The 14,745-nt window shown below is 38.4% G+C and overlaps 1 protein-coding gene across 1 annotated transcript; it reads right to left on the bottom strand.

Moving 5' to 3' along the window:
• Window positions 1-1,978: 1,978 nt before the first annotated feature.
• On the bottom strand, window positions 1,979-10,931 carry LOC139745356 (uncharacterized). Its single transcript, XM_071655752.1, has 4 exons — window positions 10,853-10,931; window positions 7,637-7,750; window positions 3,890-3,968; window positions 1,979-2,219 (listed from the first exon to the last, which is right to left on the bottom strand). Exons 1-4 carry the CDS (start codon window positions 10,910-10,912, stop codon window positions 2,128-2,130), a joined length of 345 nt encoding a protein of 114 aa, XP_071511853.1. The 5' UTR covers window positions 10,913-10,931; the 3' UTR covers window positions 1,979-2,127.
• Window positions 10,932-14,745: the final 3,814 nt, after the last annotated feature.

Here is a 14,745-nt window from a genome sequence, read left to right as displayed (position 1 = left end):
GGTCAGGTGGTCAAGGCATAACATGAAGAATGGCATTCTACAGCGTCACTGGTAATTTATATGCATGCTGTAAAAGTCACAGCATAGGCCTACCATTTTGGGCTGAGTTTTTAGTCTTGGTCATATTGCCTGCTGGAGGTACTTTGTATGTTCCCATATTGAATTTAGAATTTGATGAGCTGTTCCAACACTGAATCCTAAATGCAATAAGCCTATATATGATGCTTCATCTAATCCCATTCAAATACTGTATTTAAATGCATTACTTCTGGGAATTACATGTGTAGATGTACCATGTATTAAACCAATGGGGATTACCCTATCTTGGACAAAACAAGTTAAAACTATGAAATCTGACCATCAATGACTACGAAAACCAACATATATTATGCAGATACAGGTAAAGCCATCTCACATCATTTTCTTGCATTGCACAATAATCCTTACGATACATTTCTATTTCCCTCTCTCACTCTCTCTCTCTCTCACAATCAAAATTTCAGATTGACTTTGATAATTATAGTAAATAGGGTAAACTTAATTTACATCATCATTACGTGTGTCTGCACAATAAATGATGCCCAGAAAGAGAAAAATAAAAGATGGAATGATAAATGCATCAATTGTCTTTGTGCACAACCTGATTTGTTTGTTGTTGTTTTTGTTAGAGTTTTTTTTTTCTTTTGACACTGTTACAGCTAAAATCCTGTCAGTGAAGTGTTTGAGAATGGAGAGTGAGCAACTGCCAAATACTCATACAGTGCAGGTGATCAATATCTGCGGTATATGCAAGTTTGATATGTGAACGTCGGGTCGTACAAGCCTTTCTCTCATATCAAATGGCAGTTTTTATTGCCAAGAGACAATTTCTTACCATGCAAAACCATTGCCTTGTAACGATGTCATTATGCACAGCATAGCTACAGATCGCACACAAAATGTGCAGCATTACCAGAATGTGATCACTGGCAAGAACATCGTCATACACTGTAGATAACTCATATTGAGTTTTCCTTCCTGATCTCACTGTGCAAGGCCACGACCTATCGTTTGAAAGAATGTTAGCTGTCTGATACTACCTTCACTCATAATCATGTACCCTGGGTTTAATTGCCTTCGTGAAATAGGACCATGATACATTTTCTGCGCGTTTGCATCGCATCACTGGAAGACTGTACACATACTAGGATTCACAGCAGAATATGAAAGTATAAATAATGGATATTATCTTCATAAATAAACTACTTTTTGGTGTTTTCCAAGAAGCATCTTGCACACAACACAGCTGTTCTAGACACACTTCTCTTCTTGACATTAAGTACAGTCACTACGTTACTCTACAGTCAGATGTTTGAATATTCTCACACTCCATCTTGCATAGTACAGGTAACCTTCTCTCGCAAGCCTTTACATCGAAATTCATGTCATTCCTGACTAACAATGGATTATGATCCAAGCTTACATACAATTGTACTTCAATTTCACCTCACACTCGCAATGAACAAACAAGTGATTCCTTTGAATCTTTCATATTCTATTCAAATACCTACTACAGTTTCATTTGAAAATAAATCAATCAAGTGAGAACAGTCGTACCATCACAAAGCAGATTTTGATGTCATTATACACAGACTATTGTATTTATAATGCATATCAGGATAATATCAGCCCATAAACTTTGAACCGCATACTGTGTATGAAAAATGAGAGCAGCTATATGCATGTGTCATTATAATTAAAGTAACTTTAAATTTGACAGCTGATGAAACACTTTCAGCAGACAATTACACATTTTTACACTCGGACAACTGTTTGAATCATCACAAATGTTTCAAACTAATGGGAGTGTAATCTTACTTTGAATTCCTTTGAGGATATTACTCATCTTTGCATGATTTCTCAACTTGACATTTCGGCTTTCCTTTCGATCCAACGCATAAAACTTAATAATACAAGTAGCTTCAAGCGACTGCTACTATCTACATTTGAACTTTTCATAGAGAATCCAAGAATGCACATGTTCAAGGGTACAATATATGTCAGGACTGAAGTCTAGGACTCTGCCAACATTACTCAGAAATTAAACTATATTTGAGGGCAGAGTTGCCAGTCACTTTATGTGGTTAGTCAGTACTTCTCACAATCGGCCGAGGTATACTGGGTGCAGATGCTGTCGTCCGTTTTCTCGGAATAGCCCGGAGCCTTGTCAAGTCCACTCCCTGGATTTCAATCAAAATGAAATGACAAGGTTATAATTCATTGTTTGCTCACTAAATGATGACAGACTTGAAACTAATTCACAAAAATGCCACCCTACCCCTCTTCCCCTCCCCTTCTTACCTACATAACTATTAAACTTGCTTTATAATCCTCGGATGGACGTATACCTTCAGTGGCTCCATGACAATACACAGGGTGTCTCTAAAAAAAGTAAACCCAACTTCAACCGCAAATTTTCAGAAAACTATAAAATATTTACACATTATTTTTTCATGGTTAGATAGTCCAATAAGTCCTCTGTCCAATGATACCACGTAGGTTATGTAACTCTCATGCATGACTGAGCATGATTCAACTTAGTGAATGGGTGTGAAATCATCACTGTGGCAAGTTAGAATTGCACTTTGATTGGAAGTTCATCAATCAAATGACAAATGACTGGTGCTTATGCGTGGATTGGCTTGGATGGCCTCTCTCATCACCACTCCCAGTTCGTCTGTGGCCAGAGTGTTTTTCTAGTCCTGTTCAAACTGGTTCCATGATCAGCATACTTTCTCACATTGTACCAGATGGCTCTTTTTGTTTGGAGGCTGCCTGTCGGGGAACTGCACCCGAAAAGCCTCTTGAACTTCCACAACACTTCTTGTTTCCTGGTATCGAGTTACCAGGAATACTCTCTGCTCAATTGTCAACTGTACCATGTTTGGAAAGCAGGTGAAGTGTGCCTGTGTGAGGAACAACCTTTGCTGAAGTTGTTATGTAATCATAGGCCTAACATGTGACAAAAATTTAACTTCAAATATGCCCTGAATGCATGACAATAGCAAGAAATAACTTGCCACAGTGATGATTTCACACCCATTCACCAAGTTGAATCATGCTCAGTTATGCATGAGATTTACATAACCTACGTGGTATCATTGGATAGAGGACTTATTGGACTATATTACCATGAAAAAATAATGTGCAAATCTTTTATAGTTTTCTGAAAATTTGCTGTTGAAGTTGGGTTTATTTTTTTTAGAGACACACTGTACAGGTACGACTATTTGTACATTTTGATTTATTTATATACAAAAATCAAAAACACTTGTTTAGGACAAATAGTGTCATATAGTCATACCTCAATAAACTGATTCTATCATATCAATCTGTGTATTTCACCATATGAACACCATTCCCAGAACAATTTGCATAAAAAATATTTCATCTCGTCAACCGTCTCGTTTTGAGGCACATGTGTGCTTTCTTCTTTTGGACATGAGACGTATAGCAGAAACTACAATGCAGACAGAATCAGAACAAACTGGGTTACAAAAGTAACATACTTTTGTGCCCCAAGGGATAACAAGCGATAGAAAAACATTGGGCTACAGAGGAATGAAATTCCGGCTGGCCATGTAAGTTGATATTTAGGAATGTTATGATAAATTGGACTTGTTGAAAAAGGAAATAATATACAGTTGTATGCCTGTAAAAAGTATATTTGTTAGCAATTTTCTCATTGCTACATTGTATTTCTTTTTCTTTTTCATGACAGGCAGCATGCACCACGTTGACAGAAACTGAAAACAATCAAAACATGCCAGGAAAGTATCATCCAAGCACCAACAAAATGTGAAAATGTTGAAAGGTTTGAATGAAGTGGTAGAACAAGGTTTTCTCTTACCAGTGATAAGGTTGTGAAGATTGCAGTAGTTGGTGCCGTAGTCCAAGTACGCATACCAGGTTTCCGAAGTTGAGAATCCCTACGAGTTGTAGTGAGGTAAATTTTGTTAAATTGCAGGAGAGACAATATCTACTATTCAACCCATATTTAATTCCCAGAAACCTTATTTCTGTTTGTTAGTATTTTGTACATGTAGAAGGTAAAAAAAAAACCAAAAAAAAAAGCTCTTGTATTGTCTGAGTGCTTAACCAATATTTGTCTCAGTCACATACTCTCCAAAATCATTGTAATTGCTAAGTTTACAACTACAGTTTAATCCTTAAATTTACAGTTCACACAAGATGACTTAATCTACTGTAAGTTCATGTTTCATATTTGCATAAATTCATTGTCACATCCATTTGGTTACAATTATGCATTGAGGGCAAGTCCAAGATAATGCGCGCGTTACGTATGGGACATTCAGAGACTTTTATGACCTGAAAAATAGTGTTAATGGCCTTTGATCATATTGAACTTCATCATGGTGATTGATATCTAGAAGAAGTATAGACATGTAAAAAATTGAGAAAAATGACCTTGACAATTGTATTCTAGACGAGAAAATATGTGCCGTTACGTATGGGACCAGAAAACTTTAGTTTTTTTAAACATTTTTTTCAACCTCAAAACTCTCTGAAAGTATTTCATTCTACAACTTGTAACTCATTGTGATGAAAGTCACAACACTCAAGATTATCACAGGTAAGTTTCATGTCATTAGGCAAAAAGCTCTAATTACAGGTTCTAATTAAAGACAGACATGACGTGTTACGTATGGGACAGTTATGTATGGGACAGTTTGTCCCCCATTCATTTAGTGTGTGAAGAACCATGTTTATGGGTATTTTGCACAATTATTGTAGTGAAATCAGTTGAAACTACTCAAATACTGATCCAGATTGTCAAGGAAACATTATTCCCCAAATATTCACCATCATAATCATATTCAATCATATTTTTATATTTTTATGACCAACCTGAGTATGCATGCCCTTTGTCCCCCATTCGTTTAGTGTGTGGAGAATCAAGGTTATGGGTATTTTGCAAAATAATTTTGCAAAATACCCATAAACAAATTTTTGCATAATCATCGAGGTAGAATCAGTTGAAATTACTCAAATGCTGTTCCAGATTGACAAGGGAACAATATTCCCCATATATTTACCATCATAATCATATTTAATCATATTCTATATTTTTTATGACCAACCCGAGTATGTATGCCCTATTTTTATCAGGATAGTTAGTACTGAAAAATTGAATAGTTTAAAGTGTTAACTTCCATTGATGAAGGGCAGTTTGCCATTTAGTTTCAATAAAAAATGACTTGACACAAGAAATATTAATTTTAATAGATAAGCAATACCTGCTGCGTGGAACCCCTGTGATCGAGTAGATATATAATGTCTAGCAGTCAGATCACTGATTCGAGTCACACCTCATTATGTATACCCATGAATTTTGTTGTGGCTTCTATTGAAACTGAATAAGGACAATATGTGTATCACTTGCAATAAAAAGGAATCATTTTACTTTATATGTTTTTTTGTATATATCACAACCATTTCAAATTGGATCTCCGTCACATAAACTTTGAATTTCTCTAGTCTTAGGATTGTATGCTCTTTAGTAATTCATATAATTGGTTTCCAATCATCTCATTAAATGTTGAAAACTGAATCCCCATTTCTACAAAAACTATACCATCCCTTTAATGCTGATTTTTCATTGTGTATTTTGCCATTTTCCCCTCCCCCTTTCTGAAAATTGTTCAGTCAAGTACATGCATTGTTTCAAGTGTCTAAAACTCAAAAAGTAGCTACAATGTTGGGATGCTTTCTTCAGGATGATTGACCATTTGTGTACTGAGAGACCTTCCCAGCTACAGTTGTAGCTACATGCATTCACATGCAATATGTATGAGGATGTCCCATACGTGACGCATTTGTCCCATACGTAACATTATTTCAATGCCTAATAGAATATATTTCTTTTACTGGTTTTTCTTTTTTCTATGGTATTTAATTTCTCTAAACAATAAATTAGAACTTTCCAAAAGGGCATTAAAATATCCTTAGCAATTTCAGAAAAAACCTAAAAAAATGACCTCAATTTGTTACGTATGGGACATCTCATGATAGGACACGAGCTAATTTGCATAATCATTTGCATAATGCCTAAATTTTTATACCAAGTTAAACTATTTGATGAACTTCTTATGTCCACATATTAATCAAATATCATTTGCTTTCCTTTGAATTAATATGAATTTTTATAAATGTCCCATACGTAACGCTGTGTTTCACATTTATGCAAATGAAGCCCTTGAAATTTGCATAAACTTACATAATATAATTTTTTCCTTCATGGAAATCAAAACTTCAACTCATAAGCTTCAAAATGATACCAAACATGTCAATATTGAGCAAAGATGAAATTTTGCCTTCTGAGGGGACCTTATCTTGGACTTGCCCTTGACAGAATGGACAAACTACATTGCAACTTGGAGCAGTCTGCAATAATCACTGGAATGTAATCCCAGAGAATCTATTATACATGTAACTTTTGATCAGATAATTCAACACATACAAGGACAAAACAAAAATGGAGTAAAAAAAAGTGCCTTGACTGTGGGTTCACTCAAGACCACACATAGACTTACCAACACTGCCTACTTTTGTGGCTGAATTTTGTAACATTATCATGACGTATGTCTCACAAGATCTGTTACTGGAATGTACTTTTGATGGAATGCAGAGTGGTATAGGATGCTTTTCATTGCAGATTATAAGACACTCAACAACGTGTACAGTTCTGGGAGAGGGGTAGATTTAGCCTTTAACGTTTTGCGAGGTATTCAGAAACCACTCTATTAGATGTCAAAGAGCATGCAATTCTAGGGGTATCAAAAGTTTATTTGATGAAAATTGGCTTTGAAATGGATGAAATATCCAAAAACAAGGTGAAACAAAGAGATCCTAATAAAGTTGTGGCATGTCGCCTTTTATTATTAGCACTTCTTTGGATATCTCAGCCAATTGAAAACCAATTTTCATCAAATAAACGTTGAATCCTTCTTAAAATTACATGCTCTTTCATATTTCATAAGAGGCTTTTCATTATCTCACTTAGGAATGTTCAAAACAAGAATCCCTACCTCAACCAGTACTGTACAGTCCTTTAAGGGATGAAAGCCAAATGTATTTTCAAACACATGAGCTGACATGTAACATGAACCTAGGTTTTACACTACCAGTACTAAAAAGAAGCTTCATATTCTCACAGCCAGTGACACAAATTCAGGAAAAAGAAACACATTCCTACACACACATACATCTTAACCTCAAATGACATCTGTTATCAAAGTGTATGGAGATAAGTGGAAAGAACATGTTGCACACTTTCACACAATAGGGTCATTACTGTATACACCAAATATTTTGCAAGGTTTTTATTTTCATGAATTTTGCGAGTCGGGTGCTATTCCCGAAATTAAAGACACCCAAAAATAATGACTGTGATCCCGATATGAATGTGACGCATTTCTCCATTCAGTACAGTACTTCACAATCGCGAATTTAACCACTCGCAAAATTGTCGGGAAGTCCCGATTAGCGAAAATTTCAACTCGCTAAATATATGGCGTATACACTCCATTACAGTATGTAAGAGTCTGAAATGATATCAAGTGTGGTGTGTACTTACAAATACTGCACAACCGGACTTTTTCGATGTGAGCTGAAATGAGATGTCATCTACATAATGTTTCACGGGGGTCATGTGCGTGCCGTTGATATACGTGTCATTCTGATATGTCACCTGAAAGGAATTCAAATCAGTTGAATGATTTTAGATGCTTAATTTCAATGATATCTCTCTACACCTAGGAATACAGTGTACTAAATAGCCCATCAGATCGATGGCAATGCTGTATTGCTCATTATTACCTCCGCCACGGAAGGAGGAGGTTATGAAGTGATCACTGTTGGTCTGTTTCCAAAAGAACTCCCCCCCCCCAAAAAAAAAATTGTGTACGGATAAAAAGAAACTTGTATAAAAAAATTGATATTGACACAAGAACACCTCATTAGGTGATACGCTATCAGCGTATCACCTATTGTGATTGTCAAAATCTCTCTTTATTTCTTTTTATTCTTCTTTCTTTCTGGACAATTTTGTGTCATCAATATCTCAAGAATGACATTACGGAATAACATGACATTTTCAGGGAACATGTCTCATAACAATATCTAGCCACAATAAGGTTTTCATGACATTAACGTCTCTATGACGTCATCTAGGCGCCATTTTGTGATTTTCGGACCATGTTACATGATCGATCATAACTTCATAACTAAAGGTCATTTCTGTATCATTTTTTGTGGACATAAAGTTCAGGTCACGCTCTATCTTTCTTTCTCTGATGCTAATTACCTAGGACGTCATCTAGGACACGTAAGCGCGCGTCAAACTTTTAAAAGGCTCAAAACAACTTTCCAATGGGAAATCTCGAAGTTTCAGACAATTTTAAGCGTTTCAAACGATTTTGCGCGTGCGCGTCCGTCCGCGCGTTTTCGCGCGCACAGCGCGTCAGTAACATGAAAATGCACTTTTTTTGACTGATTTGGATTCCTGATACTTTGAGTAACAATATCCATTGATTTCTGATCGATTCTGACAAATAACAAAGGAATGCACTTGCGTCAAAGTTCAAATTTCGCCTGCGCGTCTATGTGCAAATATAGTGAAAAAACATGTCTTTGTTTATTTCGCCATAGCTCTTTAAAACGTCAGGTTACCCTATGTTTTTATTGCATATTACAAAAGCATATAAATTGGACATAACGTTTCAAGTATCATTATTTCCATAATTACATTATGACGTCATCATATCGTCATCTGAAATCAAAAAAGTGGAATTAATTTTGTTAAGGTACTGTTTCTGACATTCATTTGCTCGTATCTCTGTTGTTTAAGCTCAATATTATCCCAAATTCAGATATGTTGTACTTTGAACATTTGCCTTTTAAGTCCATGTCATGCTTTTGATATTTGATGACGTCATCATACCTTAAATTGTGATTAAAGGTAAAGACGCAAAATCGGACAAGTTTACGTGTATTGTCTATGGGAGGTGATTCTTTTTTAAACCATGCATTGACTTAACAACGTTTAAGCACCTTTATCTCAGCTGATTTTGCTTCATTTCCTCTGAAACTTTAGTATGTTGTAGCTGAGACAATAAGCTGCAGTAATCATGCATTTTATTCTTTGAAATCTCCTCATCTGATTGACAATTTTGCAGTTCAAAACTGAAAATGAAAATGGAATGTAGACAAAACGATTTCACATGTATCTTTCACATACATAAGTTTACGTTCCCCATATTTTCTCGTCGAGACGTATGGCCGAGTGGTTAAAGGCGCCGTCTCAGAGACGTGAGATTGCGGGTTCGAACCCCACAAGATCTCGAAACAATTTTTTTTATTTTACTTTTTTTTCTTCAATTTGTATTCTATATTCGTCCATGTAGAAATCACGTTCGTATATAAACGCACCTATACACACACACAGACACACACACACGCCATATCCCTCTTTTTGTGTGTTGGAGACCACATTGCTTCGACTGCAGCAACATTTTGCAGGTTGACTTTGTCAAACCGATCATAGTATGTAATGACGACGACTGAGGTGTTGTACTTTGAACAATTGTCTTTCAAGACGATGTCATCGTTTTGTAATTTGATGACGTCATTACACTGAAAATTGTGATTAAAGGCAAGGTATGAAAACCAGCCGATTATAGGTTTTATGTCTGCGGGACGTATTTTTTTCCCAAGTTGCCAGAAATGGCATAGCGACCTCAGTCGTTACAAGGCCGCTTTTCCGTCTAGCAATGCAATAGATGTTCACACGGCCACGTTAGTTGAGTGGGCATTGACTTTCCCCCTGTTATATCTATACATTATTTTTTTTTGTCTTACCATTTCCGTGGATGACCCGTGGCCGAGTGGTTACAGAAACGGTTTCGCATGCACGCTCAATATAACTTCAAGGTGCCTATATCACATTCTTTTCTTTGTCGATCACAGATGACTGTCATCTGATGACCACAAGCGTATCACCTAACTCGTCCTCAATGTGACGAGTTTTCATGTCTCGTTCAATTTTGGTATTGATCCGGGAATTTTTATGGATTTTTGAAGGATTTTCGCACATAAGGTCAAAGAACTTGGGGTTCAAGCTATGCGTACTAAAGGTTTGTACACCTGCACTAAAGTGAGCGCTATGCTTGGGCAAGACGCATTGCAATGACGTAAGCAAAAGGCTACCATATTGGGAAGTTGTGTAAGGGTGGAAATGAGTTGCTGGCTTGGGGGAGGTCTGTGCTCTCCAAGTGTTTTTCTAGTTATTATTACCATACATTGTACCTGGCAATTAGTTTATGCCTTGTCTACATTAGTGGTATATCTCATTTCTCAACATCAAAATTCTGATGTGTTTGCAGATTTTTGGCATTAGGAACCATTCCATAAGTTACTGGCTCAGAAGAGTCAGAAGTTTGCAAGACTAAAAATGTAGAAAATAGCACAGAGCCTGTATGTTGTTGCATGCAAATATTGCTTGGAAAACAATCAGACCCCAAAGGCAAGTTCTATGCAACTTGTTTCTAGAAGTATGAGCACACACTCATTCTCTTCCTTTGATCATGAAATTGAATATTCTTGTTCATTACAATCACCAACAAGAACACAATTGTTTAAGTTCAGAGAGATCTGAATACTGGCCACTAGATTTCTTTGAACTTCTCTTCCCTAACATAATTTTATTATTTAAAAAAAATGTACAGTTGTAGGTACTTCAACAGATACATCTAGATACATGTATCTTATTTTAACTTCTGCATTGTATACTTACGGCATAAAGACATTTTTCACCCCCATTCTGGCAATTTGCCTCAGTTTCCCATATTTTCATTTGTTTCACAAGAGTCTCTCCCACTACTGAACAGTTCACATCAAAGGTCCTGAAAGAAAAAGAGGAAGGATAATTAAAATGCAGAAAGTGGGATGAGTACCGTAGAACAAGTGATCACAATGACTTGTCAACAAAGTTATATACTTGGACATTTCACCACATCTACTAGTCAAGTCATCAATAATTGTTACTGCCAATATCCATATTGATCTCTTTATGTACATGTACAGTACAGCAGAAGTGCTGTGAGTGAGGTGGGCTTTCTTTTATTTTAGTGACCTTATCACTCATCAAACGGCGTTCCATACAGCAAGAGAAGCTCGGTAGCTGCTGCTTCTATTAAAGTGCGTGGTGGTCCATGGGATATCACCTTGGCGTACTGTGAAATAAGGTCAGTTCGGGAAACCCGCTCACAAGGGGGGCCCCTCCTTATAAGTAACCCGTCCCCCTTATAAGTAACCCCGTCCCCCTTATAAGTAACCCCCGGGGCACCCCTTATAAGGAGTCTCCACGCTTTTTTGCAATGCAACGCGAAAATGAAAGGACTGCGGCAATTCGCTTGATTATGTCCATAAAGCTTCAAAAGTTTCCTAGTTACTCACGAAATTTGAGCAAAATCGGTTTGAGGCATCATATCTAAAATCATGGATTTAAATGCGATGTCAAACGACCCATGCGAATGCTGAAATGCGAGCGATTACTGGCGCGAGTGTCGCCAGGCGCGGCGGCGCGGCAATGCTTGAGTGCAGACGTGGCGACTGAAGCAGTCGCCACGTCTGCACTCAAGCATTGCTGCGCCGCCGCGCCTGGCGACACTCGCGCCAGTAATCGCTCGCATTTCAGCATTCGCATGGGTCGTTTGACATCGCATTTAAATCCATGATTTTAGATATGATGCCTCAAACCGATTTTGCTCAAATTTCGTGAGTAACTAGGAAACTTGTGAAGCTTTATGGACATAATCAAGCAATTGCCGCAGTCCTTTCATTTTCGCGTTGCATTGCAAAAAAGCGTGGAGACTCCTTCTAAGGGGTGCCCCGGGGGTTACTTATAAGGGGGACGGGGTTACTTATAAGGGGGACGGGTTACTTATAAGGAGGGGCCCCCCTTGTGAGTGGGTTTCCCGAACTGAGGTAGGGCCGTATACACTGTAAGTGCACAAAACATGCACTTACGGTTCTTGCATCGCAAGGCATGATGGAACAGAATTCTAGTACGCTAGCTCCGCGTCAATCGGAACGCAGTGTAAACTCTCATCAATCTCACACCTGAGCTCAGAAAAGTATACTCGTACAAAGTGCATCAATATCAAATCATTTTCTTACCTTTCAAATACAATAAAATTGTCTGAAAATGAGTAAAACTTGCAAATAATAAATAAATCTCCGCCAAAAATATGAGTTGCATGCGTGGTTTACGTACGTTGCACAACCGATTGCTGGCCCTCTGTCGTGCTGTACAGCCGTGCGAGGGGTGAGCTCACACGGCCTTACAGAGGGCAATTGGTTGTGCGACGTACATGAAACCACGCATGCCACTCATATTTTCGGCGGAGATTTTTGCCGGTGCATGATGCACTATGGGCGTTAGGGGAATCCCCACCACCTCTCTTCTGCTCTGGGATTTTAATATTGGCATGACCGAAAAAGCCCAGCCTGATTAACAGTGAGTGAGTTAGGGTAAACTGGGGCCGTATTCTGAGAGCTTATTAAATGTCTGATTAGCATTTAATTACCGAATTGGTATTCTGAGAGCATGATTAAGTAGGGGGATTATTAACTACCATAGAAACAAGCGTTTTGGCGGGAAGGACCTACGCGTTTGCGCGTATCAATGCGCGTGCACCTCTGAGAGGATTTAATCACAGAGTTAATTACGAATCGGTATTCTGAGGGTGTAATTAAGTATGAAAGTTAATGGAAAACTTAATGATACCAAAGAGTGTCATTAACTACTCCGATATCACGCCATACATCGTGTTTTCTCTGCCACAACGATGCTTACCGTCTTCGGTAACCGAGGAGCGGTTGAATGTTGTTATCATGGTATCCGTAGAATTCAGAGAAAAAAAAAGAAATATAGCCGATCTTCGAGGAATTTTGTCATCTTATGTGAGCAAAGAGGTTGAGATCTTCGCGTGCGTAGGTGAGGGGTTGTAATCAAATACTGGAGTGTGCGCACGGAGCTCTTGGGTTGTAATTACAGGGGCGTGGAGGAGCGCGCATTGAGGGCATATTTGCGCGTGTAATCATCATTTTGGCTTCTAACAACGCGTCTGATTGGATGGAATAACAATTAGATGGGAGGGACGTAAGATAATTACAGGGGACTTGATCATACCGGTACCTTAATTACGTCCTCAGAATACCGATTTTGCCCATGATTAAGGGCCTATTAACTTCACGACTTAATCACGAAGTTAATTACAGACTTAATTACGACCTCAGAATACCACCCCAGGGTTCCTTTGAACTCAGTTCACCTGGACTAGGTAGTAGGAGTAGGACTCAGTGGGAGGAGTGGGACATCTTTCAGGGTACGGCTTAACTCTAGGGTAAGAGCACCAGTATTCGGTCAGCTACCGGTATTCCGTCACTTATCACTAGTCACCAGCCAGTAAGTCCAACTGTCACAACACACGCAAATCACATCTGTACTTGCACACTCATTCACAACAGGAAACTCCCTTAGCCCCCTCCAAAAATCCATCCAAAATCCCAAATTTTACTGTCAAAAGTGCAGAATCGGCGCTACAAAAAATCGCTAAAAAAGCGCTAAAAATCGAGAAATAGGCCGTTCTCTCGCGGGATTTTTTTGCTTATCGCAAGCTTGGAGTGTGATGGTATCCTCAAAAACGCCAAAAGAAAAACAAAATTTCTGTATATGTGCTGATACAGTGTCTCAATGCACAAGGGTTGAATGCAAGTGCCGAGTCCCCAGTATTCGGTCACCAACGGGCACCGCAACGTCCCCGATGCAATTTTGCACCAACAAGGTAGCGCGCGCACGCGTTTTTCAGCTGCCTTGAACACGCATTGACTTCGAACGCGCATATCGCGTGACCGAATACTGGGGAATTTTCAAGGTGATATATTTTGCGATTTTGTGAAATTCTGTGTGATATTTAACAAAATGAAAATTGAGATTAAAGAATTTTGATATATTTTACATTGCTGTAGGTTTCCTACCTGTAGATATGATGTAGATCTATGTATGTATCATTTTAGTTTGAAAAATATTGCAAAAAAGCTTAAGTGACCGAATAGTGGGGATGTTACCCTACCCTTTTCTTCCTTTTTTTTTTCTGCAACATGTTACTGTTCGTAGTGTTACACTGTTAGATTTGTACTTTAACGTGAAATTTACCATATAGACCTACTTGGTCACCGATCACAGTGGAAGGCGAAACTCTAACGTTAGACTGAGTAGTGATAGTGATAATGATTTATTCATGCAATTATGGGCCTTGTTGATTTGGAATCACGAGCTGCAGCAGAGACGTACCAACGTCCTACTCTGCATCATTCATGGAGACATAGCATTCACCGCGGTGCACCGTGGCGGTGACCAGTGCACTGGCACTGACGTTGCGTTGTGCACCCCCACGCTGAAGGATCCGCCCTACTTGCTTCTAACAGTTAGTGTTCTACAGTAGTGTTGATTAACTCCCCCCATAACTTACCAGTCAATTTTACATGATGCATGAAGGGGGTAAGTTAGCGTAAAACCGTCCACGAACAGGCTACTGCACAATGCCACAAAGATGGCAGTTATGACGATGACAGCTCCACACTTGAACATCTTTCTAAGGCAGCTCCTCGTCTTTGGTCTGT

The sequence above is a fragment of the Diadema antillarum genome, unplaced genomic scaffold (genome assembly GCF_040938485.1).
Source record: "Diadema antillarum isolate AM-2024a unplaced genomic scaffold, OU_Dant_1.0 seq00001259_RagTag, whole genome shotgun sequence".
Classification (NCBI taxonomy): Eukaryota; Metazoa; Echinodermata; class Echinoidea; order Diadematoida; family Diadematidae; genus Diadema; species Diadema antillarum.
This window is presented reverse-complemented; position numbering and strand designations above follow the sequence as displayed.